We start from the raw sequence: 27,852 nt of genomic DNA on the forward strand, positions 1-27,852 counted from the left end.
ACTTTTTCAGCTCACTACTTTCCTCCTTTGGATCACTACTACCCCACTCATTCTTCTGTACATAACTGCTACATACCAGTCTACCATACTCCCTCTCCTTTGCCGTCCAACACCATCCGTTCCGTATAAGTGGTTAAATCACTTAAAATAAAAATAAATGCAATAAAAAGGTGTATGAGATTTTTTACATTTGTCATAATTGAAATTATATAAAGGAAAAAAAATCAAAAAATTAAAGAAAAAAATTGAAAAATCAAATTTTAACTATCTTTTCAAAATATTCCAAAATTATCAAGGGAAATTTTATTATACATACCATATGTACTCTTAATTATATCACTTTTTTCTTTATTATTTAATTATGACTCATGAGATGTTCATTTATATCTCATGTGGTATTTGATTATAATTTTTTTAATTACAACTCAAAAAATATAAAATTATTTAATTATGAGATATATATAGTGTTTATTGTGTATCATAGCTTTTCCTAATTATCAAATATAAAAATAAATCATTCGCACATAATTGAAGTGACGGCCCAAGTCACAACTCTTCCAAAGCATCAAAAAACTAAAAACAAAAAAATTTGGAGGCACTTTTTAGAGGGAAAAGCTATAAGACAAACGAATCAAACCACCTCTCTCTCTCTCTCTCTCTCTCTCTCGCTCTCTATAATTGAGCTTCCTCAAAATTCGATCTACTCCTCCAAAAATCAACCTACGAAACTACTAATCATTGTTCTCAGTGTTTTCACTGTGTTCTAATCGAAGCTCTGTTCTCTATATATGTGATTTTCCACTCTTTGAAGTTTCAGTTTCAGTCATATTCAACTTCTTCACACTGATTTTTTTTTTCTCTGGTGTTGTTCTGTGCATAATTATAAACTATTCTCTCTCTCTCTCTCTCTCTCTCTCTCTCTCTCTCTGGTAACTCCGCTTTATCTTTTGATTCCTCGATTTCACCGCAAAAAAACAAACAAACAATGTTTTTGGTTGTTTCTGTGCTTACAATCAATTCCAGTTCAAGTTCTTCCAATTGAATTATTATATACGCATAATACATTGATTGATACACGAGTTGGGTTTTATTTTCTTTCCTTTGTTATGGCTTCAATCGCTAGTTCAACTCAGCTTTTACTCAACCGATCGCCATTTTCGCCTCTACACTCTTCTCCAAGTAAGGTTTTGCCTAATTTGGTTCTACTCAAGAGTCGATCAGTTGTTTTCAGAGCCTCACGCCTCGAATTTTCGCCTTTGCCGGAGAATCGGTTCTCTCCGGTTGAATTTTCCGGGAAGACTTTAAGGTTGCCCGGTTGGAGCCAATTGTTGAGGCGGCACCATTCAGTTGAATTTCCGGTTGCAAAAGCTGCGGCTGCCGATGCAGATGGTGGTGAAATTGAAATTTCAGATGGGTCAGGACTTGTTAATCCTCTAAATTTATTTAAAATTAGTTATTGTTTAGCTGATATTCATATTTGTAATTGTAGGTTATCTAAGCCTTCAAAGAGCTTTGCCGAGAAATTTCCAGCTCTGATTACGGGGTTCTTTTTCTTTATGTGGTAAGCTATGATGTATGTTTGGTTTATTATGTTAGCGACAAATTGATAATTAAAAGATCATGTTAAGATCAACTTCCAACTGGGTTCTAAATTTGAGTTATGATGATGATTTTGGAATCACTTGAACAAATTGGAATTGGTTGTTAAGAACATGTTGCCAATTAATATGCAGCTAATTGAAATTCGTGAAGTATATAATATACAAGAAGGTCTATCGTAAACCAATAAAAAAATATGGACTCTACAAGAAGGTCTATTAGCATTGCAGTAATTATGGGAAATAATATTTAAGACCAAAACAACTTACAAATCAATGGGAATCTTTTTGGGTGCAAGTTCTCCCATTGATTTGTAAATTGTTTTTCCATTAAAAAAGATTCCCACTGATTTGTAGTTCTCTGCCCCATTTGCCACTGATACGTTATTCCCCTGTGTTATTGTTATACATTTTACTGGTGCAATTGCTAGAAGTTCAAATGGACACTGAGGCATGTGTGTGAGTGAATACAGACACTAATCCCCATTAGTATAACGAATTATTTCTGTGTTGTGATTGATTTATAACTCCAGGTGAAGCAAATGCGATACTTCGCCTTCTTACCCCTACTCTCTTTGTTGTGTGGGCTGTAAATTTTTTTAGTAAATAGTTCTTGACACTAATTGCTGCATACGAAATTCATTTGCTGATTATCTAGTTTATTGTTCTACGCAGGTACTTCCTAAATGTCATTTTCAATATTCTGAACAAGAAGGTTTATAATTATTTTCCATATCCATAGTAAGTTACCTTTGCTAAATGAGTTAGGGCCTTATAAATAGTGAAGTTAGATTGTGTTATTAAGCTCTCTTTGCAGCTCTCAAACGTTGTGATAATTAAAAGATCATTTTTCCCCTTTTGCAGCTTTGTCTCAGTTATACATCTCCTAGTTGGTGTGGTCTATTGTCTTGTCAGTTGGGCTGTTGGTCTGCCAAAACGAGCAGTGAGTTTCATCTTCTGCATTTTTTATTAGTTCTTCATATGTTAAATTTTGGCTTGCATTATTTACTTGATTTCTAATCTGTCTACACAGCCAATCGACAAAGAACTCTTGACAGTCCTCACTCCAGTAGCATTCTGTCACGCCCTTGGACATGTCATGTCCAATGTATCATTTGCAGCCGTAGCTGTGTCTTTTACACATACCATTAAAGGTATAGGACCCCTGCAAAGAGAAGCTATGTTAAGCTAGTATCTTGATATTCTAGATTTATGTCACTAATTATATCAAATTTATATACATATCAGACGCACATCAGTCTCTTCTCATGGTCTTATAAAAATCATATTTTAATTTGAAGTTTTTATGATAATAGATGGGTTATAGATGTTCTGGAGTTTGGTCCTTTTGATGACGAGCAACCTATTTACATAAGATCGATCAGACATTAATTTAGGCTGTGAGTTATTGTGCGTATTACCCCCTTCTGTGGCTGTAATAGGTAATGGTAGTTGAAGATGATACTTCTGATCTTTCCTAGTGGATGAATTATCTTTTGTATGGAAGTGTTTTCTGTAAAATAAGGCCTGCCCTTGGATATATATATATATATATAGATATTCTAAACCGATGGGCACTAAAACGCATTACTCTTTTGCATTGAATAATAAACACTATTGAAGAGCTTTGCCTATATTTTATTATGCACGTAATAGCAGTAAGAATGATAGCATCTAGCTATTTCAATTTGTATTTTCAGTTTAAATGTATTTTGTGGCTCCGTAAACCCTGGTGTTTAAGCCTTTTTTTTTTTTTTTCCCTCTTAACATCTGCTTGGAAAATATTTGATGAATAGACTAACTCTTAGTTGTCATAAAACTGAGTTTATGATGTTCCTGTTTTATACTTATTATTGTAAACCTAATTACATTTGTGATGTTCTTCTACAGCACTCGAGCCATTCTTCAATGCTGCTGCTTCTCAATTTATTTTGGGCCACCAGATTCCCTTGCCCTTATGGCTGTCATTAGCCCCTGTTGTTTTTGGTAATTGTTCAACTTTGTTCCTATCTATTAGTTCATTTGTCTTCATGTTGAATCAAAATTACCACTTCTCCAAACCTGATTTGCTGGGTGTATTATTTTTAATAAAAAGTGATACTGTCATAAAAATAATCAAGTAACCTATAGCAGCATAAATTACACACGTATCTGTACATGTAATTAGATTTTTTATCCAGCATTTGAATAAAATTTGTTTACAAACGGTTATATGATTATGTCAAGATCTAAGAGCTTGATCAAATAAATTGAGTCCAACATATTCTTTTGCTGATGATAATCCTCTCAAATTCTATATTAGGTGTATCAATGGCATCACTGACGGAACTTTCTTTCAACTGGACTGGTTTCATTAGTGCGATGATTTCAAATATTGCATTCACTTACAGGAGTATCTATTCAAAGAAAGCAATGGTAATGTCTTTCACATGTAATTATTCTTAGTATTCTAAATTGTGGTTTGAATTTTATGGGATGGAATGATGTGGAAGAACACAATTAAGGTCCCCTGCTCGACCTTTAATGATGCTTGATTATCTCTTATGTTGCTTTCGACTTTTCTACATGCATGAAGTAATGGTGTTGAACACGTTGACACTTGTGTAAGACTTAAAAGAGTACAGGATTTGTGTCCAATGTGCCTAGTTGGACATGCACTCAGTATCTCTGCAATTCATGTTTACCATACATGAGATGAAAATCTATTGTTGCATTACTTTTCTGAAAAGATTGCTTCATCATGAGTTAAGTGCCCATATTAGGTCATATAAAAGACACTGTTTACCCTAGGAAATAAAAAATATTAAAATTAGTTGAATCTACACTTAGAAAGGTCTTGCACCCAACACATATACTTGAGTCCATGAAACAACTCTTAGCCATCATCTGCCATGTATTTAAATCTGATGGATCAACATTATTTCTTTTGGTAATCAAAATCAGACCTAGGAGGAGTTTGGCTGCAAGTCAAACCATGTACTGGAGTTCTCATTTTGAAAACAAGATTCATAAGAATGAAATATTTGGACATGCCTCGGGAATTATACCAGTCAACTGAATTTTATAATGATACGAGCATATGCATTATGATTTTGTTTGTTTGTAGTTGATTCTGAAAGTCTTGTATATTACTTTAAACAAGTTTTTATGAGGATTCAATTAACAACCCCCCACCGCTCTTTTTCTTTTCTTTATTTTAATTTTTTTTTGGCAGCCATTGATAAGGCTTTTTTGAAGGGAATTAGTTGATAACAATGATGCCCCCTTGTGAACACATGGCGGAATGCTATACCTATTAAACAAGTTATCACTTAAACTTAAGTTATCACTTAAACTTTATGATTTGATGCCCTTTAATTGATTCTGCTGTTTGTCTTCTAAATTGATTTAATGCCATAAAAGGATTCCAATAAATGAGAGAATCTCTTTTCTATAGGGTGACGAGGCTTTATTACCTGATATGCAAACAATAGCTACATCACTCTCAATTTCTATCTAGAAAATGCACTAATTCGATACCCCGGAATGTCTAAATACCCCTTTTGGAGTTTACCTAAAAATTGTGTGCTGTCATGTGTGGTTAATTAGTTATCAAGTAAACTATATTATAACCTTGCTGCATTATTTGACCTAATTTTATGTAATTAAACAATTTGATATAAGTTTTTCTAGTTACTGGTTGAGACAGTCCTAGTTGACAGTGATCGATGCCGATACAATATTGTGCTGTATTTTTGCTCTATGGCCTCTCATATATGAAAACACTTGCATCAATTTTATTCTCATGCAGATAATTTACGCACACCTCTCTCTCTCTCTCCTGCATTTTGCTAAATATTATCTACATAATCTTTACTCGCAACAGACTCTTTCTCTCTCTCTCTCTCCTGCATTTTGCTTAATATTATCTACATAATCTTTACTCCCAACAGACAGGAATGGACAGTACGAATGTGTATGCTTATATCTCAATAATAGCTCTCCTGGTTTGCATCCCACCAGCACTAATTGTAAGTTTGCTTGATCACAGATGTTATTTGAATTTTTGGCACTGGGGTTTGTTTGAATTTCTTGAAAATCAACCCATTCGATGGTTTAGTGTCTGTGCACATGTGCTTTCAGATTGAGGGGCCCCAGCTGATGCAACATGGATTTGCGGATGCAATTGCGAAAGTGGGTCTTCCAAAATTCTTGTCAGATCTGTTTTGGATAGGAATGTTTTATCATCTTTACAACCAGGTATGTCGCTTTCGTATATTCGTCAATATGAGACATGCCTCAATGTTGAGTTGTCATGTTTCTGAGTGCATTCAACCTATGTTTTCACAACATGTACAAGAGGATCAAATACACATATATTGAGCTTTTTATATAAAGGATTGTAGTGTAACATCTTTTAACTTTGGACCTTACATTGACAGGTTGCTACTAACACACTGGAACGAGTTGCACCGCTTACACATGCAGTCGGGAATGTGTTGAAGCGAGTGTTTGTGATTGGGTTCTCTATCGTGGTATTCGGTAATTACTTAATACTTGTCCTCGTAAGCTTTAACTACAACATGTGTTAAAACAAAAACACACAAACAAAATCAGTGGAGAAAAGGCTTTCTACGACATATTCAGGTTCTATTTACATTTTCAAACTTTATGTTCTTGATTCTGAATTGTTGTGTCTGGCAGGTAATAGGATCTCCACACAGACTGGGATCGGTACTGTAATCGCTATCGTAGGCGTTGCCATCTACTCCCTAATTAAGGCAAACATGGAAGAGAAGAAACGGGTAAAATTTTATTATCTGTTGTCAGTTAAACCTCATCACTTGTCAGTTAAACGGTAGTTTCGTGTTTAATCAAAGTCATTATTCATGCGATACTTTTTTTTGTTTGTTTTTTTTTGCGAAAAGAACTTTTTTCGTTTAGCAAAGGATAGTACGAGGAGGATACCTATGTCTTTTACTCATGCATTACTTGTGTTTGTAGAAGCTACTCTGTTATGCATCATTATACAACTGCGATTAAAAACCAAGTTCAAATTAGTCAATTACTTTATATATTCAAAAAAGCAAGTTCAAATCAACTAGTAACCCCCTCCCTTATTTTATTATTTTTATTCGTATATTTATTCAGCTCCATTTTGGCAAATGGACTTACAAATTTTCTCCATTTCAGAAGGCTGCTGCTCAATCTCCTCCTGCATGATAGAGGTCTACCGTTGAAAATCAACTGACAATGCAGAACCCCTGCATTTATTGATGGGGATAATAAATATTTTTGAAAAATGTTGAATACAGATCCGAGGATTGGATTTCTTCAGAGTTAGTGCCTCCTTCGAAGTACATGGTCTAACTTCATCAAGTTCAGAGAATGTTTCAGTACTAAAAAGATTGCCCGATCAAGTTTATGGAAGTTATTCCAAATTTTGGGGAAAAAAAATTTGGGAGTCTTGTACTAGTGGAAACTGTAAAAAATCCCACAGTTGCCTAATGAGTTTGCACCATTGAACAACCAAAATTATTAACACAATGCATTAGACATATTATGTTTGCCAACATTTTGGAGAAAGGGTATTTTGGCAATCCGTATGCTGACTAGGGACCAAGATAAAGTCAAACTAATTACACTTAGCTTAAAGACACGGAAACAACTGCATGAACAAAATTTTATATTGGTTCTCATCTATAGATGCAAACCTTGCTATGCATGTACCAAGCATATTTTAATCCAATGAGCTAAAACGAATGAGTACCAGTATCAGATTTGCCGGACCCTATGGTCTTCAAAAATTGCTGCTATATAATGTAAAGATCTGGCTTCTCTCTAGTTGAAGAGGATTTTCGTGTGATCGTGTTGGATTTGTGGTATCCTGTCCTACTTCAGTGAAAACATTAAATCAAATTGATTTAGTTATTGTGACAACATAATTCCACATATTTGTTTTCAAAAACTTTCAAAGTATATTGCAAAATCATATACATAACAAATTTGATAAAATTGTGACTACTATTTCACAAGTTAAATTGATTTTTTTTTCATAAGTGATTTATACACATGTACTACAAGATGAATTACTCAAATCACCAATCTGAGATTCGTTGTGAGTTTTACTACATGATGAATTACTCAAATCACCAAATTGAGATCCGTAGTGAGTTTTACAGGCCCAACACGACTGAACTGAAGAGAAGCCAGTTCCATAATGCAATGGCTATCTTCATATTCTTGGCAACTCATAAAAACTATCTATACATGGCTTGGTCAACATAAGCTTAAACTCAGTAAGCAACAAAGACACCAAGCTAATATGCAGCATAAAAATGCAAAAGACAATCAATTTCATGTTGTTAGTGCCATTCTCAAATACTAAAATCCAACATATTACATCACAGTAGGATCTTCTGATACAGATGTTCTTCAAATACTTCAATCTAAGGACTATACAAAACTTGCTATTGCTTTTCATAAATAAGTCTAGTAAAACATTAATCTTCTTGAAGCTGGAGTACCTTTCCTTTCCTTTTAGGTATTGTTTTCATATATTTTTCCAGCCATCAATCAGCATTTATGAACTCATAAACATAAAATCCACAATATATAGCAAAATAAAACATCCACCCAAACAAAAACAATACTAATATTAACAATGGTGATAGCTCAGTGAACATCTTCGATTATCTAGATGATCCAACAATTATTTAACGACATTCAAAAATCTAGCCTCGATTTTGACTGCCTCACGATAAAGAACCCCAAAAAAGAAGATAAAAAAAACAACTATTTGGCCACAGAAGTGGCATGCGATCCTAATGTTCGTCGTGCCAGTGCTCAAAATTGGGCAGTCTGATAATTTACAAACAGGGGTGAATGTCCACCAAATGACTAGATAGGAAGAAAGAATTAGAGAAATTGGCAAACCAGATTTCACCAGTGCTGAGATGCCCCAGTGCAAGTCACCTGAGCTGCAACGACTAGCAAAAAGGCCTCATCAGAACCGTCTAAACTTCGACATCAAGATGGAATCATTCAAATGAGACCTACTGACAAAATTAAAAGGTTTATGTATCCACTATTTAGTAATGCATCTTTTGAACAGAACACTGTTTCGACAGAAAACATTTTCTGATGTTTGGTTCCCACTTTGAAATGTGCTAGTGGAGGTGGTGGTTGGGTGGCGGCGGTGGTGACAAGGTGGGGGCGGGGGGGTGTGTAGGTCGTCATGGTGGTGATCATGGCAGGGTGGAGGTTGGGGTGGTTATGGCGGTGCAAGTGCTAAGACTTCAGTCCGGAAAACATTTTCCACCACTCAAAACTGGATAACATTTTCCGTCAAAATAAGCTTACTTTCCGTTGACTTTTGTTTTACATCATACCAAGTGCCAAAAAATGTGGAAAAAGTTTTTTGCCCAAGCAAATGGAGTGTAAATGTAATTAAATGATGGTTGATAATCAAATTCCTTTGCTATGTTTCCAGACAGACACCAAAATCAAGCTAAACAAATGGAGCGTAAATGAAGAAAATGATGGTTGATAATAAAATTCCTTCGCTATGGTTTCCAAACAGACCAAATAAAGCTTGAATTTGAAACCATTTTAAATGACGCATGTATTTCCTCCTGTGTATCAGAAGTTACCTATCATGTGTAAGCAGTGCTGTACTCGAGATTAAACAGCAAGTCCCGGCGATTCTCCAAACCCATTCCGATTTTGTACTTTCTAGCCAGGGACTCGACCTGGTCATCACTCTCGTAGTCCATCTCTCGTATACATCGCCTTCTGACCTTTTTCAGCATTTCCCTTGATGGTTCAAATCCTGAATTTACCTGCCCATAAGGTTGTCACACAATATATTAGCTTGGTTGCATAAACCAGTTGACTATGCAGAAACTAAAGCCAGCTATCTAAAAACACGGGAAGAACACAGTTACCATCTCATTGATAACAGAGAGAGCAGCTTTTTGGTCTCGCTTAATGAGGTGAGCGTTGACAAGCAGAGAGTACGTTGTCGAGTTTGGTTTCACGCCCTTACTTATTAAGTGGTCAAACACACTCGAAGCTTCAGATGTCTGCCACAGAAAAAAGACCATCACTAGTGCTAAAAAAGGTCATCATATCAAACACCTAGTTTATAAGGCATGTTTGGAAGAGGGTTTTCTTCCATTGTTTTCTGTGTGAGTGCGTGTGTGCGTGTGTGCATGTGTGTGGGCAGGGGGGAATAGGTGTCCACCTTGTTGAGCTTTACAAACGCACACATCAGAGCATTGTATGAATGGATGTTGGGGATCAACCCAAATGCGCCACCAATTGCTTCAAAAGTCTGGTAGGCCCGATCAACATCCCATGTATTTGCACAACCTAAAATTATACAATTTAGTGCAGCAACAGATTTGTAAGGAGGATCAGCTTGGCTCAAATTCTCCAGTTGATAGTAGACCTGAGTAACATTTCAACAGTGCAATCCATGACAAGCTAAAAAAAATTTTAAATAATAGTAAAGTTGCATAACCAAGCAACAACACAAGAAAACAACAGAAACACTATCATTCCCAAGGTCTGAAACAGTCATCTCATCTCGTTGAATAACACAATACAAAATGCGTGCACACAAAAAGAAAAGCAAAGAAAAGAAATTAAAATTAAAATGGTATATGATTTATACATACCAGTGCTCATGTATACGGTAGGCAATTTTTCGACTATTTCTTAGCAACATGTGTTGTATCCATTCTTCAAAAAACTAGTAAATATTGTTTGGTTCTTGTTTTCCACATGCAAAAGAAGAATAAAAAGAAGGCAGGAAAGGGCATAGAGAGGCTTTGTGCATTTCAAAATCTCTTTAGATTAATCAAAAGAACAAATAAAATGAACACTGATCAATTTACTTTTAGCATCACTTTGAAACAAATTCAAGAGGTAATACGAGAAATGCTGAATCAACAAAACAGGACATTGCAACAATATAGAAACTCAAAAGATGAGTCAGTATACACGAAGTTATATGGTGTTTGAGGAATAAAAGACGTACTGAATCTAAAGTCACAAAGCCATCCTTGGAGCATGCCATAACCAGTGGATACAAAGAGGTAAATGGAGACAGTAGATCCTCTTCAGCTTCCTTAGTAGAATTTCCACAAGCAGTCTCAAACTCATGCAGAGTACTAAAGGCCTTCTGTAGATTCCCCAAGGAAGCATGGGCATATATCTTAGCGAGGTAAGATTCCGGGTTTGGAACCTTTTTTTGGCGCAACGAACGCTTAAGGATTGCCCATGATCCATCAAGGAGTTTAGCATTGTACGTCCTGCCAGCAGTTCCTAGTGCAGACACGACTAGTCCTTCATCTACAGAGAGCAGAACAGGTGGCCTTGCATTCTCACCTCGTGCAATCCATTTGGCCATGAATTCCAGGGCATAATAAGCTAACTCACTACTATCCTCTTCCATTGCAACATCTGCAATATAGTTGCACAGGTTCCAGGGTGGACAGAGGGCTTTGTTCTGATCCATTTTCTGATAATGCCCAAAATGTCATGTATTTAGAAAATGCACCAACTACGATAGAAGATTTAACAATTAACTAAAAGAAGATGTGTATACCTTGCACCTCTCAATAATCGAAACCAATGTATCCAGCCTCCCCTTGTTAACACAGCTTCGCACACATTCGGTAAACACATTCACTGATAGGATATACCCAGATTTTAAAGTCAAATCTATATATTTTAGGGCAGCGTCAATCTGGTCTGTCAATAACAGCATGCCAATAACCAAGTCATATGACTCATCATCAGGCAGAGATTCTTTACCAGTCTGCAGCATCCTGATGACAACAAAGTAAACATACATCCATCAGATAGTAAATGTATGAACGGAAAAGGATATTGGTTCCCAGCATAGGAGTAGGAGAAAACCTTCAGTACTAATATAGACAGCCATCGGAGGTTTATACAAATCAAGAAAATGCCAAATGGGGAACAAACTGCCTCTTCCATACTCACCCTCCTAAGAGGAAATATGTAACATAGCGCCTAGGTGTTCAAAGAAAAATTGGATGCATTGATAGCTCAACTACAATAACTTCTGAAATTTAAGGATGAGGAAAGGCAAATTTAACAAGTAGACAAATCATGTGCCCAAAACTTGTATCTAAGTTCACAACATAAATGATAGTTACCTACTTCCGTGGCTGTAACATTGCTGTAATACTCCAAACAATATGAGAACTCCCCATTAGCTATCTGCCCCTAGCCCCCCAAAAGCATAGGGCAGAGAGCCTATTAGGGAGTGAGTGATGGAAGGCAATAGTTGAAGGGTTTCAATTTCTGTGATTTGCACCAAGTTCAGTTTAGTTTTGCAAACATCTGATCACATGGACTTAATCTGAGCTTCAAGTCCTGATTTTGTAGACAAAAGTATCCACACTTAAAAAGAGGTTTATACTGCTGTGACCAGAATAACAGCATAGATATTGAATAGACACAGTTGAAGTGTAAAAGTTAGCAAAAATTTGATTAGGGCTAGAGAGAAAGAGATAAGGAACATAGAGAAGACTGTATATCTTATTCAACGTATGTTTCTTGGTTCCTTTTATAAACCTAAAACATCAGGAAATGTATAGAATACAATATGACCATAGTACCCTCACTTAACACAAAAAATAACATATACTATATATTCTAACACTCCCTCTCAAGTTGGAGCATAGAGATCGAGCATGCCCAACTTGGCAGAGAGAAGCTAAAACGAAGAACGATCAAGTGGTTTGGTGAAGATATCACCCAATTGATCATCAGAGCAAACATATAGTGTCACAAGTTGCTAACACAATAACAAATCCCGTATAAAATGACAGTCAACTTCAATATGCTTTGTACACTCATGAAACACGGGGTTATTGGCAATGAAAATAGCAACTTGATTATCACCGTTCATGCTCATAGGAGTAGGAACACAAATACCAAAATAATGCAGAACATAATAAACCCATAACATCTCAGAGCAGTATGCGCCATAGCACGATACTCAACCTTAGCACTTGAACCAGCAACAACTGGCTATTTCTTGCTACACCAAGTAACAATGTTACCTCCAACAAAGGTGCAACATCCAGATGTTGAATGACGGTCAATCCGATTGCCGCCCAATCAGTATCACTAAAGCCAATGACAGTCAAGGAAAAAGGACAATAAAGTAAACCGCGACCTGGAGCACGTTTGAAATAACGCAAGATTCCACACAGCATCAAAATGGGGTTCACAAGGAACATGTATAAATTGGCTAACAACACTCCGGGCATAATTGACATCCGGACAAGCAACGGTAAGATAAATAAACTTCCCAACTAAACGATGATACTGACCAATTTAAGAAAATAGCTCTCCAGTCTCACCATCAAGTTTAACCGAGGAGTCCATAGGAATATCATTGGGATGAGTGCCCAGAAAGACCAGTTTCAGCAAGAAGATCAAGAACATACTTACGTTGAGAAAGAAACAAACCCCAAGAGGAGCGAGTAATCTCAATCTCAAGCTTAATAAAATACCGCATATTACCCAAGTCCTTTGTGTGAAATTGCTTACCCAAATAAAGCTTTAGATCAACAATACCGGCAGAGTCACTGCCAGAGATGATGATGTCATCCACATAAACAATGAGAAAAATAACCCCAGTAGATAAGTGGCGAACAAAAACAGAGTGATCAGAAGTGGAACGGCAGAACCCATTTGCAAGCACAACGGTATTGAAACGATCAAACCAAGCATGATGAGATTGTTTGAGACCATACAAAGCCTTCCATAACCGACAAACCATATGCTCATGACCAGGAACAACATAGCCAAGGGCTAATCCATATAGACCTCCTCGTTGAGATCGCTATGAAGAAAGGCATTCTTTATGTTAAGCTAATATAAAGGCCAAGACTGACTAACGACAACAGAGAGGAGAATCCAAACAAAATTCAGGCGAGCTATAGGGGAAAAGGTCTCTAGATAATCAACGCCATAGGTTTGAGTATAACCTTTGGCCACGATACGGGCTTTAAGCCGCTCAACAATACCATCAGGAAGATACTTAACAGTAGAAATCCAACGATAGCTAACAACAGGTTTCCCCGAAGGAAGAGGTGCAAGTTCCCAAGCCTAATTCTGATGAAGAGCACTCATCTTTTCATCCATAGCATGTTTCCAACCAGACATCGACATAGCTTGCTGATAAGAAGATGGAATAGAAAGACAAGACATGCTATATGCAAAGAAGTGAAAACTAGGGAAAGACAAGCAAAAGAAACAAAATTAGAAATAAGATGCTGAGTGCAAGTATGTTTATCTCGGTGCAATGCAATAGGTAAATCATCACCAGATGGCATAGTTAGAGAAGGGGCAGGAACCTTAAACACAGAAGATGAAATAGCCAGGCCATAACAAACCACGCGACGGGCTTGGGAACACTGATAAACCTGTAAAGGAGATGACGGAGAAGAATCCAAACCAAAGAAAGATGACGGGGGAACAAAGGGCATCGAAAGAGTAAAAGTTGGAACGGATGTCTTTCCCTCACGATAAGAGATAAGATCCGCTAACAACTGCTGACCAAATGAGGAGAAAAAAGATGTGGACTCAAAAAAGGTAACATCGGCACTAATAAAGAACCGACAAGACTCGGGATGATAACACCAATAACCTTTTTGTGTATGGAAATAGCCGACAAATATACATTTGTGAGCACGGGGAGATAATTTATCCAACCTCGGATCAATGACATGGACAAAGGCCACAACCAAAAACACGAGGAAGAAGAGGAAACGGAGAACAATTGGGGTATAATTAAGAGAAAGGAGACTGATTACGTAAAACAACGGAGGGCATACGGTTTAAAAAGGAAACATGTAGTCAACACAGCATCACCCCAAAATTGTTTAGGAACATGCATGTTAAACATTAAGGTCCAAGCAACATCTAGCAAATGTCAGTGTTTCCGCTCAGCAAAACCATTTTGCTGCGATGAATGAGCACAACTAGCTTGATGGATAATACCAGAAGCATCACAAAAATCATTCATAATAGATTGCACATATTCTAAGGCATTATCAGACCGAAATATCCTAATGTGTTTTCCAAACTAAGTAAAAATTTCATTATAAAGCTTAGAAATTATTTGGAGCAAGTCAGAACGCTGCCGTAATAAAAACAACCAAGTCATCCGAGAATAATCATCCACAAAAATAACAAAAAAAAAAGCCATTAATAGTAGGAGTGCGAGAGGGACCCCATATGTTGGCATGGACTAAATCAAAAGACAATGACACACGACTAATACTACAACTAGAGAAAGAACTACGGTGATGCTTGCTAAGTTGACATGCTTCACATTCAAGTTGAGACAAATGGCTTAAACCCGCAATAGCTAACTTAAGCTTGGCTAAGGATAAATGACCCAGACGGAAATGCCATTGCAAGGGAGACACGGTAGCACTCAAAACAGCAGAACCAGAAGAAGGAGAACCAGCAGTGTCAAAAAAATATAAGTCATCCTTCTCATGCCCCAAACCAATCATCTTCTTGGTCTGGAGGTCCTGTAAAACACAAGAAGAGAGAGAAAGGGTTACAGAACATTGTAGAACTTTAGTTAATTGACAAACATAAAGCAAATTAAAAGGAAAGGACGGGACATAGAGACTAGAGGGTAAGGAGAGAGATGGAGTGGGCTGAAGAGTGCCCTGGCCACGGACAGGTCAAGAGGATCCATTAGCGAGTAAAATATTACGGGTAATAGGACGAAAAGTATGAAAAATAGAGGAATTACCAAAAATATTAGAATTAGCGCCGAAATCTAAAAACCAACGTTGAGGGGATTAAGCCATACATGCAATTTTACCTGAGCTAGTTAATGTAGCAGTAAAAGATGAAGGAAAAGTACTACAAAGAGAATATACTATCTCAGTAAGCTCGCTAATCTGGGTGGTGAGTGCATCATGAGAATCAACTGGGGAAGCACCTGGTCCAAAGGGAACTGAAGTCGACTGAGAGGATGGAACATCCATAACCTAATACACATAATCAGGTTTACCATACTTCTGCCAACACCAAGGTTCAAAATGACCCAAGACACAACAATGAGCACATTTCTGATCACCACGAGATAAAGCACCAATACCACGTCCACAACCACCACGAAAACCATGAGAATAACAACCACCACGAGAACCACGGGAACCAGTATGGGATCCACGAGAACTAATGCTGCCAGGAAAATTACCTCGATGAGGCCCTCAATCACTACTGCTAGAGATCAAGGCAGAAAAGGACAAGGGCTGAGAGGAACCAGATGTGAAAGAAACCTATCCCAAAGAAGAACACAACAATCAAGAATAGGCATTAGCAGTAGAAGGTAAAGTCTTACTGGCGAGAATCTGATCTTTGGAACCCCGTAGATCAGAATCTATGCCCATAAGTAAGGATACAATCATAAACTCCTCCCAATACTTCTTTTGTTGAGCCAAATCAGTAGTAAAAGGTCGGAGCTACAATAATTGATCCCGCAAAGTCTTCAGGCCACTATAATAGTCAGGAAGAGAACGACCAAACTGGCAGGTAGCAAAAATCCGTTCATATAACTCATAAACTCAATAGACATTACTCTTATTAGAAAATGACTCAGCAAAGGAGTCCCAAATGGCCTTAGAGGTGTCACAAAATTCAACGGTAGTAGCAACATTAGGCTCCAAACTATGCCAAAGCCATTCTATAACACAAGAATCTTCACTCAACCAATCATCATAACCTTTATCATCCTCAGCAGGTGGAAGGTTAGTAAGAAAACACGACTTCTTCTTCCCACGCAAGAAATCTTAACAGCATAAGCCTAAGCTAGATAATTCAGACCATTCAATTTCTTAGTGGTAATAGACTTGGGAACTCATCATCCTTAGTTATGGAAGATTTAACATCATGTTTTGGCTCAACCATGAGAAGGAGAACCACCAGCAGATGCAAAAGGAAAAAAACAAAACACAAGGACAATCAACCAACAAGAACAGAGTGGAGTAAGGAAATTACCAACCAACAGTAACCAGCAAGCAGCCAACCAGCCCAAAGGAAGAGCCAAAATGATTAACCAAGGCCAAAACAAAGGTGCCGAACAACGCAAATCCACCAGATATCGTCAAAAATTGACCCAGCAACAACACGAAGCAAAAACAATCTCAAAGATGTCCTAGGGCTATTTCGGCTCCCAAGGAAGAGGTTTCAACAAGCAAATAACTCTGAGTAAGGAGCTTTATCGCAAATCAGAAATATGACACCATTAGTTCGAAAATCTTGCTAAAATAGAAAACTCACATCAGATGGTTTCAAAAAAAATCCACAAAAATCACCATTGAGATCAGAAGAGGAAGACAACCAAGAATGGATCACTTCGTCTGTACAGTGTGTGACGTCATGCTGACGTCATCATATGGAAGATGACGTCAGCACATCGTTGTCAACTTAAAGGAATAGTGAGTGACTGAAGAACACTTTGATAAGGTTGAATCAAAACTTTGATACCAAGTTGAAGTGTAAAAGTATGCAAAACTTGATTAGGGCTAGAGAGAAAGAGAGAAGGAACAAAGAAAAGACGGTACATCTTATTAAACGTATGTTTCTTGGTTCTTTTTATAAACCTAAAACATCAGCAAATATATAGAATACAATATGACCATAGTACCCTCACTCAACACAAAAAATAACATTTACTATATATTCTAACAAACATAATGGTCTGTGGTAACTTAAGGGGTTCAACAAGGAAAGGGGCCAATTTGTGAAAGAAGAGCATGATAGACATGATGACCACTCCAGCTAAAGTCACAACTAGGAATTCAAAAAAGAAAAAGGCAAGGATGTAGCTTAAAATCGAAGCACTAGGTAACTTCTCATGAAACTACACATTTCTAACTTTATACTTTCGAATGTCAGGTCTTGTCAATTATCGTTGTATTCTCTCCATATGGCTCCCATTTGGTAGCCATTTCTTGACTGCCTTAACAGAATACAGTTCGATGCATCTCCATCTTCAGATATATCATATATCTATTTAGACTATTTTTATTTGACAAGTTGCAGATGTCGAATAACCTAAAAGAAGTTCCATTCTTCATTTTGCCTTTCCCTCCAACATCCCCCTCATAGATCATCAGTTGAATACACAGTGTGCTTACTCCAGGATTCCACTATAGTCTTGACCACTGATCTTTGACATAGTTTCATTATTTCATTTTCACCTAAAATTATATTCCTGACCAAGCCAGTCAAAACAATACAACCCTAGGCAAAAGCCTATTCTAGTTGAAAAATTCACTAAAGTTTCACCGCTCAGTAGTAAATTTTTTTTTTTTTTTTTTTTTTTTTTTTTTTGATCTGGCTCACTAGTAAGTTAGAATCCTGTCATACAAATAATATCCTGTTCTTACTAAAACATGTACAACTACAAGATTATAGCGTGTAAAAAACTCATAAGTGTCATCCCAAGCACCACTACCCCACAAAACCAAAAAAATAATAATAATGGCAAATAAATAAAAACAAAAATCCATTCTTTTCTAATCCTTTTCGTCAATCACCTCAATACTCAAATTGCTTCAATAATTATTCTACCAATAGTGAAACCAAATTGATTTTCAAATATCCTAGCACCATAGTTTAGAGTTTAGACTTATTTAACATATATATGTATTTTTGAAAATGATTATCAGATGTAGCTTGTATTATTATGATTTGTTTGTTTTCTTCTATCTAATTTTACTTATTTTGCACAACTGGGTATTTTTATTCTATTCTCTATTGTTGCACTTAGTGTAGGGGTGTTTATATACTGAGTTGCACAAACAAAAGCAGAAGCAGGGGTGGGGTGGGAGCACAAGAGCGAGGATACATAGAAGAATCTAAGGTTGGGAGTACTTATAGAAGTATTCATATATTACATATATATATAATATATTGTCAGGATATTTTCTTTGGTTTTAGTTGTAATATATACATTAAAATATGAATAAGTACTAGAGATTGGTGTCAACTGCAAACTTTTTTTTCTCTGCAAATATAAATAACTATTATGTGACTACTACGAAGTACTAGAACAAATTTCAGTTAATTTTCCTATAATCTGATGGATGCAAAGATTTTCTCTTGATTGATGTCTTCTATTTATTTGGGATTCACATATTCAAGAGGTTCCATCCCAATTGGGAACATTGTTCCAACTCAATTTTTACTCTGAACCACGGGGTCACAGTTCTGGAGCAGATTTGTGAACCCCAGTAAGAGAGGCTGTTGCCAAGCTATACTTAAGGTCCATGTCCACTCTCACTTTAGTGGTCCCATGCTACACATGACTGGATATGATATTAGACATATGGGTTCATGCAAATATGCAAGGACTAAGTGTCATACGTTTTTCATTAGTAAATACCTATGTATGATATACACAGAAGGCGTTTCTTTTAGGTTGATTGATAAACCATATGGTGGTTGCTCTCTCTCTTCCATGGTTCCACTGTCATGGCTGCTTCTCCTTCTTCTCATCTCAAGTTCTCTTCTTTTCTTTTTCAATTTGTTCCTTTATTCTTGTGGTGATTGGAGTTTTGACACTTCTTGATGAGGCTTGTTGCGACTTTCAAGATACATTATTTGTGAGATCAGACGGTCCTTATTCAGCATCTCTTCATGTCACCCAACTCAACCCAATCCCTAACTCTCCATACTTCTTCTTCTCTTTTTGTCAATCCTTTTTAGACCAAAAGCACCAAACTATAAAAATACTAAATACATTCACATTTTCTTTTCTTTTCTTTTTAAAATTTACCCACCTAATTAAATCCTGAGATCTTAAAGTCCAAACCATGCTTCCTTCCTTCTTTCTTACAGTCATTGTTCAATTTTAATAGCAACATTTTATCACTTTGGTGACACTTTTTGCACACTAAACTTGAATTGACCTCTGTAATATTTTCTTATTACCTTTGCTTGAATGGACTAAGCCTAATCTTTTAATTTGAGGTACTTGCATTTTTTTGATGAGTTCTTCTAATTATCTCACTTGAGGTTCTCCATGGTTGGGGTAACCTTACATTATTATCCTGCAAATGCAAGGCAATTGGAAACCATTTCTCTAGGAGCAAATTCAAGGTTTCACACCACTGCAAGTCAAAGTACATAAAGGCCAAGCTTAATTTTTAAAAACCCTATTTTTCATTGAAAAATCAAATTCAGGAAGCTCATAAAGCTCACCAAACTAACTAAAGTATCGAATACATTACCATCCAAAATCGACTATGATCATTGAAGCTTACCGTTCAAGCAACTTCTCGGCGGCCTCGGTCTCTCTTGCCTGATACATCGCCTTCAACACTAAATTAAACGAAGCAGTATTGGGCGTAATCGAATAGTCCTCCATTTGGGCCACCAGATCCAACAACTCCCCAGCCGAAGCTCCCATCATAACATTAGCCCTAAGATATTGATTATACAAATTCACATCAGGCTTGTTAGGCTTCCCATTCTTATCAAGCGATCTGATCCAGAACTCGAACAGCTGCTTCATATCAGCCCACCGCTGCGAAGTCATCCAATCCGCGAACACATTCAAGAGCGACGGAACATCTAGGGTTTGCGAGAGGGCTTGGATGCGAGTCGATTGCGTCTGGTTCAAGAACCCTAGCGGTATAAGGGACTGAGCCAGACCAGTCGAGCTCGCGATTGGATTCCGCCAGTTCTCGTTGTAGAGTGGACTGCCTGAGGCCGGGTTCGGAGGCAGTGGTGTCGCCGCCGCAGACGGCGGTGCTGGTGCTGGTGGTGCTTCGGCAAGTTGGGGCTCCTGAGAGAGAAATGCGAAGGTTGTTATCGATTTGAATGAGTCGTGGTTTATGGATTTGAGGAACGTTCGTGATCTTGTTAGTATCGCCATTGACGCCATTGATTATTGGTCTGTCTAGCACAGAGATTTCATGGGGAGGGAGAGAGAGAGAGAGAGAGAGTAGGGGGTTTCAGTGAAGTGAGCAACTAGGGTTTTGGAGGTTCAACTGTTTTGCTTTGAAACTAGGTTGGGTTGGGTTGGGTTGAGGGGTAATGTGGTAATTTTGATGGTTTAGAGGGTACAACTGAAATTATCTGGACATAGAAGTAGTATCATGGGGAGCCGCTATTTGCACACACCATTTACTCTTTTTACATACATTTAATGAATTTTTTTTTATTACATTTCAATCCTAAAATGAAACTACCAAAATAACCTTCCTCTTCTCTCCCAACCCGTCTCTTTCAGTCCAAAAACCTAACCCTAACCCTAACCCTAACCATCAGTCACCACCATCCTCCATTGCCGCCGCCTCTCTTTTCCTCCATCACTGCCGTTACCTCTTCTTCCACCACTGCAACTCCCTTTCATCTGCGAACCCATTGCCTTCCCGCTTCTCTTCCCCACCACGTCGGGCATCGTGGAATCGCCTCATTTTCTTACCATTCGGACTACCAGTGTCGAAGGAATCGCCTCCGTTCGGAAATCAACCATCGAACCAATGAATTTGGTTCGACTATCACCATCCGAACAAAACACATTGGTTCGACCATCAACATCCGAACCCCCTTTCGTCTGCGAGTCGTCGTCACCTTCCTTTTCGCGACTGAGAAGAGAGAGAGAGGGGGGGTCGCGGTACGTCGCCGGTGCTGCGTCGCCGCCGGCAAGGTGGTTGCTGTCTAGGGTTAGGGTTAGGGTTAGGATTTGGGTTTGATCGTTGCTTGGGTGTGGAAGAAGGTGTGTGAATTGGGAGTGTGTGTATTGTGTGTATTGAGTAAATTTTTTTTTTTTTTTTTTGATGTGGGAATTAAGAAAGATGTGTAAAAAGAGGAAGTGGTGTATGTAAATAGAACCACCAATCATGGAGAGTCAGAGAAAATGAATTGGGTCTTTTCCATTTCGGTTCGGGTTATAACTGAAATGAGCACATTTAGCCTCCGTTTGGGAAGTGGGTTGGCTTTTTGGCTTTTTGGCTTTTTTGGCTATTTTAGCCTGGGCTAAAAAGCTTGGTTTGGGAAGGGTTTTTTGGCTTTTTGGCTTTTTTGGCTTTTTTTGTGAGAGAAGAATGTAATGATTATGGGTTGGATGTGATGTTTTGTTTGTTATGGCTAAAATAGCCTATTTTGTTTTTTGTGGCTAAAATAGCCAAAAAAGCCTGAAAACCATCTTGCCAAACAGAGGCTTATTAATTTATTTTAGTTTTGCAATTTTAATTTATTTTTTACTTTACGTAAACCATATTCAGCAAACATACTTTCAAACACGTTTTTAAGTATTTTTATCAAAATAAAATAATAACCATGTTTTGCTTTAAGTATTTTTATCAAAATAAAATAATAATATCCCCATAATAAAACATAGTTTAAACATATTTTTTTATTAATTTAAAAGGGTATAATTTCAAACACGTTTTTATTACCTATTGGAAGAACTTTATAATTTTCATAGTAGTAATTATACGTGTCGTTTGGGAACCACTCAACGGCGTAACTTTAAAATATTTCACACATCTCAACGTAAAAATTTTATTAAACTTCTTATTAGTAATAATAGGATTGTGTAAAATATAATCTAATCTGTTAAAATCGTACTGATTCGCATCAATCCACACCACTCTATTCTCTTACTGCGATTTAAACTTTAAAATTTATAATTTGCCTTTAAAACTACTCTGCTCCACTATAATTAATATATATACATTTTAACCTATAATAAAATATTAAAGTAAAAATTAGTGTGAGAGATATTTAAGATGTGAAATTATTACAAATTAATAGTTATATATATGAAAAATATTATATAAAATTAGTTTGTGTTATACATATGAAAAATATTATGTAAATTAGTGTTATATATTGTGCAACGACTTGATAATTGGTTAGAAATTCATTCAAAACTACTCAAATCATAATTTGTCAATCCGTTAAACCACAATTTAATTTATAATTTTACTCTCAAACTGCTTGAACCATACTATGTACATCCTTATAACAAGTTATAACAAAATTTCATTTATTTATATTGTCTAAGGTACAACCAAACACAATATAATATCATATTTGAATATCATTTCATGTGACATTACAATAAATATATTAATTGATGGCTTCACCTTTTATTTATTTGCACCAATACTAATATATTGTAGAATTTTTAAAGTAATAATCAGTGTGTTTGATTTGAATTTTTTGAATTAAATTTTTTGAAAATTGAGTATTTTGGTTTTCATATTTTTTTGTTTTTAGTGAATATTTTTAAAATTTTAAATATTTTTTTTACTTTTTTAGATGCACCTTACTTAGATGTATCTAAAAAGTAAAAAATTTGTGAAAAAAATATTTTAAAAAATTAATAAATACATAAAAATATAAAAATGTACTGAATTCTTGTATTTTCGATATTTAGTGAATTTTTTAAAGATTTTTTTTACAATTTTTTTACTTTTTAGGTTTATTTATGTTAGGTGTGTCTAAAAAGTAAAAAAAATTACTTAAAATATTTAAAAAATTCAATAAAAGCAAAAAAACACGAAAAAAAAAGTAAAATTTTTTGAAAAATAGTTTTAAAAAAATGAAATCAAACAAACTGAATTTGTTTTAAAAAAATGAAATCAAAAATAGTGTTTTGTAATATGAAATATCATCTGTAGTAGTGTCTAAATTCAAATGTAGTCACGTAGCATTGGGAATTTGTTTCCACAAACTTCATCGCATTGATCTAGAATATGTGGATCCTAGTAGTTTTTTTATTTTTTTAATTATTTTTTATTTGATTATTTTTGTTCAATTTTTATTTTATTTTACCTTTTTTGGCATATTACTAACAAGTTTTTCACTTTGAAAACACATGTAACTTTAATATGGAAGGATTAATTACCGTATGACTTTTTAACCGTCGTCAACAAATTCATATATGTAGATTTATTTAATTATGAAAATCATACAAATATATCTATTTTAGGGATGGTATATTAGAATAATTTTTTGTGTAAAATAAATAAGTTGAAACAAATCAAATAAATTGCTTACAGAATTTATTTTACCAAACCGAATAAATATTTAAAAGACCAAGTCGAATGTGTAACACTATGTCCTTAAGACAGATTCATCCCGTTACGATGCTTACGGAAAAATGGTATCTATCTCTTAGGATACAGTGATCTTCACAAATTGTAGTAGCACTCCAAATAATTTGTACGGCTGTTGGCTACATATTTTGTACAGGCCAATTACAGTTCAACACGTGACAGGATGAGGGCAATACGGGAAGACAATTCAAATCTTCAATCGTAATCACACACGTGGTAGTCAGTATTGGTTATTGTGAATCTGCATAACATTGGATCAGTAAAGAGATACAAGATGACGTGGTTTTAACAGTTACTCATATATTTAAATTCAAAATCAGGAGGGAAGCCTAACTGCAGACATGGCGTAGTGGAGCTAACTGTGAGAAAACATGATCAACGATCATGGAGGGATGATTCGACGGTTAGAAACTTATTTCGACGGTTATTATTGAGAAGTATAAATAGCAGAGAAGGCCCCAGAAAGAAGCCTTCAGACTTAGATTCAGAAACCAGTTTTTATCTACTTTATTTTCCTTCTAGTTTTTACATTTCTTTACATTTTTGTACTTTAAATTCCTGCACTGCACTTCGTTCATAGGAGTAGTTTCAAGTAGTTTGTTACTATAAACTTCTACGAGGCTGAATCGGATTATTGTAAGTCTTTTAGTTTTACTTAATGAAATGTTACAATTGTTCTTCATTTAAATCGTTGTTTGCTTAATTCTTCTAAACAAAGCCACCAGTAAAAGTCCTCTTCGTTGAGGCTAAAAGAACTGAAACACAATCGTCTGATAATTGGTTGGCAATTAATCTTCTGTAAGGGCTGATTGATCCTTGCTGGCACGCTTAAAATTACAATAATAACCTTCGAAAGCCAAAGAAGCCAACATATATTTTTGGCACGTCCAGTGGGACTAATTGAAATGGTTAGACGTATGGGACAAGGAGAAAATGAACGCTTTGAAAAAGGCGTAAAAGGAGAGGTAGAAATACCTAATCTAGAGGATAATATAATAACACATCCTGTGGAAGCACCTGTTTTATCAGAACATATGGTCGAACAGACCAGCACTTCGGAGCAAGTACCATATGTTCAAAATATTGAACAAGGCCGTGAAATTGGACCATCCACTGTTCTATCTACTCAGCCAATGAATCTATGGGGAGGCCTAGTAGATGCCACGGGACAGCAGTTAATGAAAACAATGGAAAGATGGGCAATATCATTTATGGATCGAATGAATACCTATCAACCAACTAACGCAAGGCACACAGAGGAAATTTCAAATGTCCCTTAGTAAAGATTGGCTAGAGATAAACAGCCTATGCCGAGTAATGGACATACTAATGGTCAAACTAGTAATCAAAACTATGGAAGACCATCACCTCAGTCCTGGTATAAGCCTCTTTCGAGGCCTGTGACAAATCAAAATGCTTCATTACTTAAAAATGAAACCATGTAAATTGGTAGATCTGGGCCAATATAAGAAAATGACATAAGGATACTTCCAAATCCCACATTCGAAGTCATACCTGACACAAGGGGGTTCACTAATCTTTTGTTCGAATTTGTACCCGGAGGGTTGGAAGGGTTTCCTGCAACTGGAAGAGACACAACACCTATTCCAACACCTTTCGCAGGACAAGCTCAGAGGGTCACCCATACCCTCAACAGCAGCCAGCACCACAGGAACAACTAGTCCCAAATATGCCTCCATATGGACCAAGAGGACCTCAGACACAGGGTTGTCCATCAAATCCTGTGTTTGTTCCTCCAGTAGTGGTTCAATAAGCATAAAATATGGTTCATAGGGATCAAATTGCTGACATTGTTAGAGAAATGTGTAAACCGATGGCTCGAGGGGTTCAAACTCTCGTGTACAGAAAACCATACCCATAATGGGTAGATAGAGTACATGAATACCCAAGAGGGTTTAGAATACCAGACTTTGCTCTTTTTTATGGGAATGGAAACCAGTCAACGGTAGAGCATATTGCTAAGTTCGCTGCCTAATGTGGTGAATTTACCAATAATGATTACATGAAGTTAAGATTGTTCCCAAATTCTCTAATTGGGGCAGCTTTTGTATGGTATATTAACCTTATACTTGGCTCTATCCAAACTTAGCAACAAATGGAGGAGGCGTTTCATGCCCAATTCTTCCAAACGGAGCCAGAAATTTCCATGGCAGACTTGGCAAGGTTGAGTCAAAGACCTGACGAGAAGGCTGCTCAATTTATTGCCAGATTCAAAAGAGCACGAAACAAATGTAGGATCATTCTACCAGAGCCTGAATTCATGAGATTGGCTCAAAATGGTTTAGAGTTTAAGCTTCGAAAGAAGTTTGACTCAACTGAGTTTAGAGACTTAGTAGAACTAACCTTACAAGGTGTCTAGGTATGAAGCATTACTAGAGGAAGAACAAGATCAAAGTAATGCATCGTACAAGACGTATTATAGAGATCCTAATTATGAGATTGATGTAGCAGAGATCGTAGGGAAAGAGCTTGTGATCTGTGAGGCATTAATTCATAATGACACAACAATAGACTAGCAGTTTAAAAAGAAAGACCTTCATAGAAAATATTCTTTCGATTTAACAAAGACATATGACATTTTTTATCATTTGCTTGCGGCAAACTTCCTAAAGTTACCAAAATGAGTCAAAATTCTGTCTCCAAAAGAACTTAAAGGAAAAGTGTATTGTAAATGGCATAATTTTTTGTCTCACTCAACTAAAAATTGTATTATTTTTCGGGACAGGATCCAAGAACAGATTCGAAAGGGGAGTTTAAAATTCCCAGCTAAAGCAGAAAATGCTATAGGGATTGACACTAATCCATTCCCAGAAATTAGAGAAGTTGCAGGCAATGTTATTGTGCTAGACTTTCATAATTTATCCTTGAAGGAATTGAAAGAGGTTAATGTGCAAAGGCATGTTGCCAGCTAGACTACTGTCAAGAAAGATGCTAGAAGTTCACCAGCTGATGGACAGGGCTTTACAGACTAAAGGGAAGACTCTAATGAGGAGGCATTGGATGATGACTCTTTAGAGGCAGCTGTCATGCAAAGAATGTGTCACAGGTGCAGATTAAGCTACAAGTGGTTGAAAAGGCTTCTGATTGATGGGAAGCAGTATTACAAGGATATGCAGAGGCGTCCTAAACCAACCAGTGCTTATAACAAAAGGCTATATCCAACTGGTCCTACGCAGCAGTCATTCATGGCTGGGCCAACAACCACTAGAGTGCACTCCAAGGGCAAAAGACCTCTACATGAGTTCAGACCACCCAACTATTACATAATGGAAGGCAATCATCCTTAAAGAAGACTTGAAATGGGCTCAAGTTATGGGATCAAAGACAGAGATTGGCCTCCTAGACCAGCCTCACACAAGGTAGAAAGTGGCCACCTTCATGGAAGGCCTGAAGTAGCCCAAAACAGGGAGTCAAGGCCAAGCAGTGGCCTTCACAGGCAGCTTCGAAACTGGCTTCGAAAGAAGAAAGAGACAGTTCGACAATTAAGCTAGTGGGTTCATAGGTACCTAGAATTCCAGATTAGTTTGTCATGCAGAACAAACCTAGGGAAATACCTACCAAAGAAATGTTGTTGGAGACCAGGGTAGGATGGTTAAATCTCCTTTGGTGGCTCCAAATAATTGGGTGGTACTAAAGCATCCAAAAATCAAGGAACCAAATATGGTCCCAGTGATTCTAGATCCCAAAGGAGAAAAATCCAGCAAAAGTACACTCAGTACCAGAAAGATCTGAAAGAAATTGGGGAAAGCTCTTCATTGGTCTCGCCAAAGGGCTAGATAGAAGGGAGAAAAAGTCTAAAGTTAGATCATAGTCCAAAATTGACTCCTCAAGACAAAATGAGGGGCAACAGAGAGCAGTTGGCCAAAGTTCACTCCGAACTAAAAGCCAAAGAAAGATACAATTTAGCAGGATTGGAAAGGGCTTTGATGGAAAGCGATAGTGAGATAGAGGGAGAAGTTGGCCTAGGCCAAAGGAAGGAGATGGTTGAGGAGGAAATGTTCAAAGCTTTCATGGCTGAACAGGCATTTTTGGTTGAAAAACCAGCAGAAACAGATCATTCGAAGGAAGTCACTAGTACTGAAGTGCTAGAATATAGCATG

At 36.7% G+C, this 27,852-nt stretch overlaps 2 protein-coding genes across 6 annotated transcripts; one reads left to right on the top strand and one right to left on the bottom strand.

Moving 5' to 3' along the window:
- The first annotated feature begins 648 nt into the window (after positions 1–648).
- On the top strand, positions 649–7,152 carry LOC114261717 (triose phosphate/phosphate translocator, chloroplastic). 2 transcript variants are annotated; one of them, XM_028202017.2, is made up of 12 exons: positions 649–1,414; positions 1,490–1,561; positions 2,274–2,339; positions 2,463–2,541; positions 2,632–2,752; positions 3,489–3,584; positions 3,901–4,013; positions 5,531–5,608; positions 5,721–5,837; positions 6,020–6,119; positions 6,282–6,382; positions 6,774–7,152. In XM_028202017.2, the coding sequence occupies exons 1-12, from the start codon at positions 1,107–1,109 to the stop codon at positions 6,798–6,800; spliced, it is 1,278 nt and encodes a 425-aa protein (XP_028057818.1). In that variant the 5' UTR covers positions 649–1,106; the 3' UTR covers positions 6,801–7,152. The 2 variants fall into 2 exon arrangements, with proteins under 2 accessions (XP_028057818.1, XP_028057817.1); XM_028202016.2 differs by having other exon boundaries at positions 707–1,414; positions 6,771–7,152.
- Positions 7,153–8,216: 1,064 nt separating this feature from the next.
- Positions 8,217–20,721, bottom strand: LOC114261716 (Tetratricopeptide repeat (TPR)-like superfamily protein). Of its 4 annotated transcripts, none has more exons than XM_028202012.2 (7): positions 19,922–20,721; positions 11,191–11,413; positions 10,621–11,103; positions 9,823–10,029; positions 9,524–9,661; positions 9,230–9,418; positions 8,217–8,566 (listed from the first exon to the last, which is right to left on the bottom strand). In XM_028202012.2, exons 1-6 carry the CDS (start codon positions 20,542–20,544, stop codon positions 9,233–9,235), a joined length of 1,860 nt encoding a protein of 619 aa, XP_028057813.2. In that variant the 5' UTR covers positions 20,545–20,721; the 3' UTR covers positions 8,217–8,566; positions 9,230–9,232. The 4 variants fall into 4 exon arrangements, with proteins under 4 accessions (XP_028057813.2, XP_028057816.2, XP_028057815.2 ...); XM_028202015.2 differs by having other exon boundaries at positions 8,217–8,632; positions 19,922–20,688; XM_028202014.2 differs by having other exon boundaries at positions 8,217–8,557; positions 19,922–20,678.
- Positions 20,722–27,852: the final 7,131 nt, after the last annotated feature.

Source organism: Camellia sinensis, chromosome 5 (genome assembly GCF_055761805.1).
Source record: "Camellia sinensis isolate YWXY chromosome 5, ASM5576180v1, whole genome shotgun sequence".
NCBI lineage: Eukaryota > Viridiplantae > Streptophyta > Magnoliopsida > Ericales > Theaceae > Camellia > Camellia sinensis.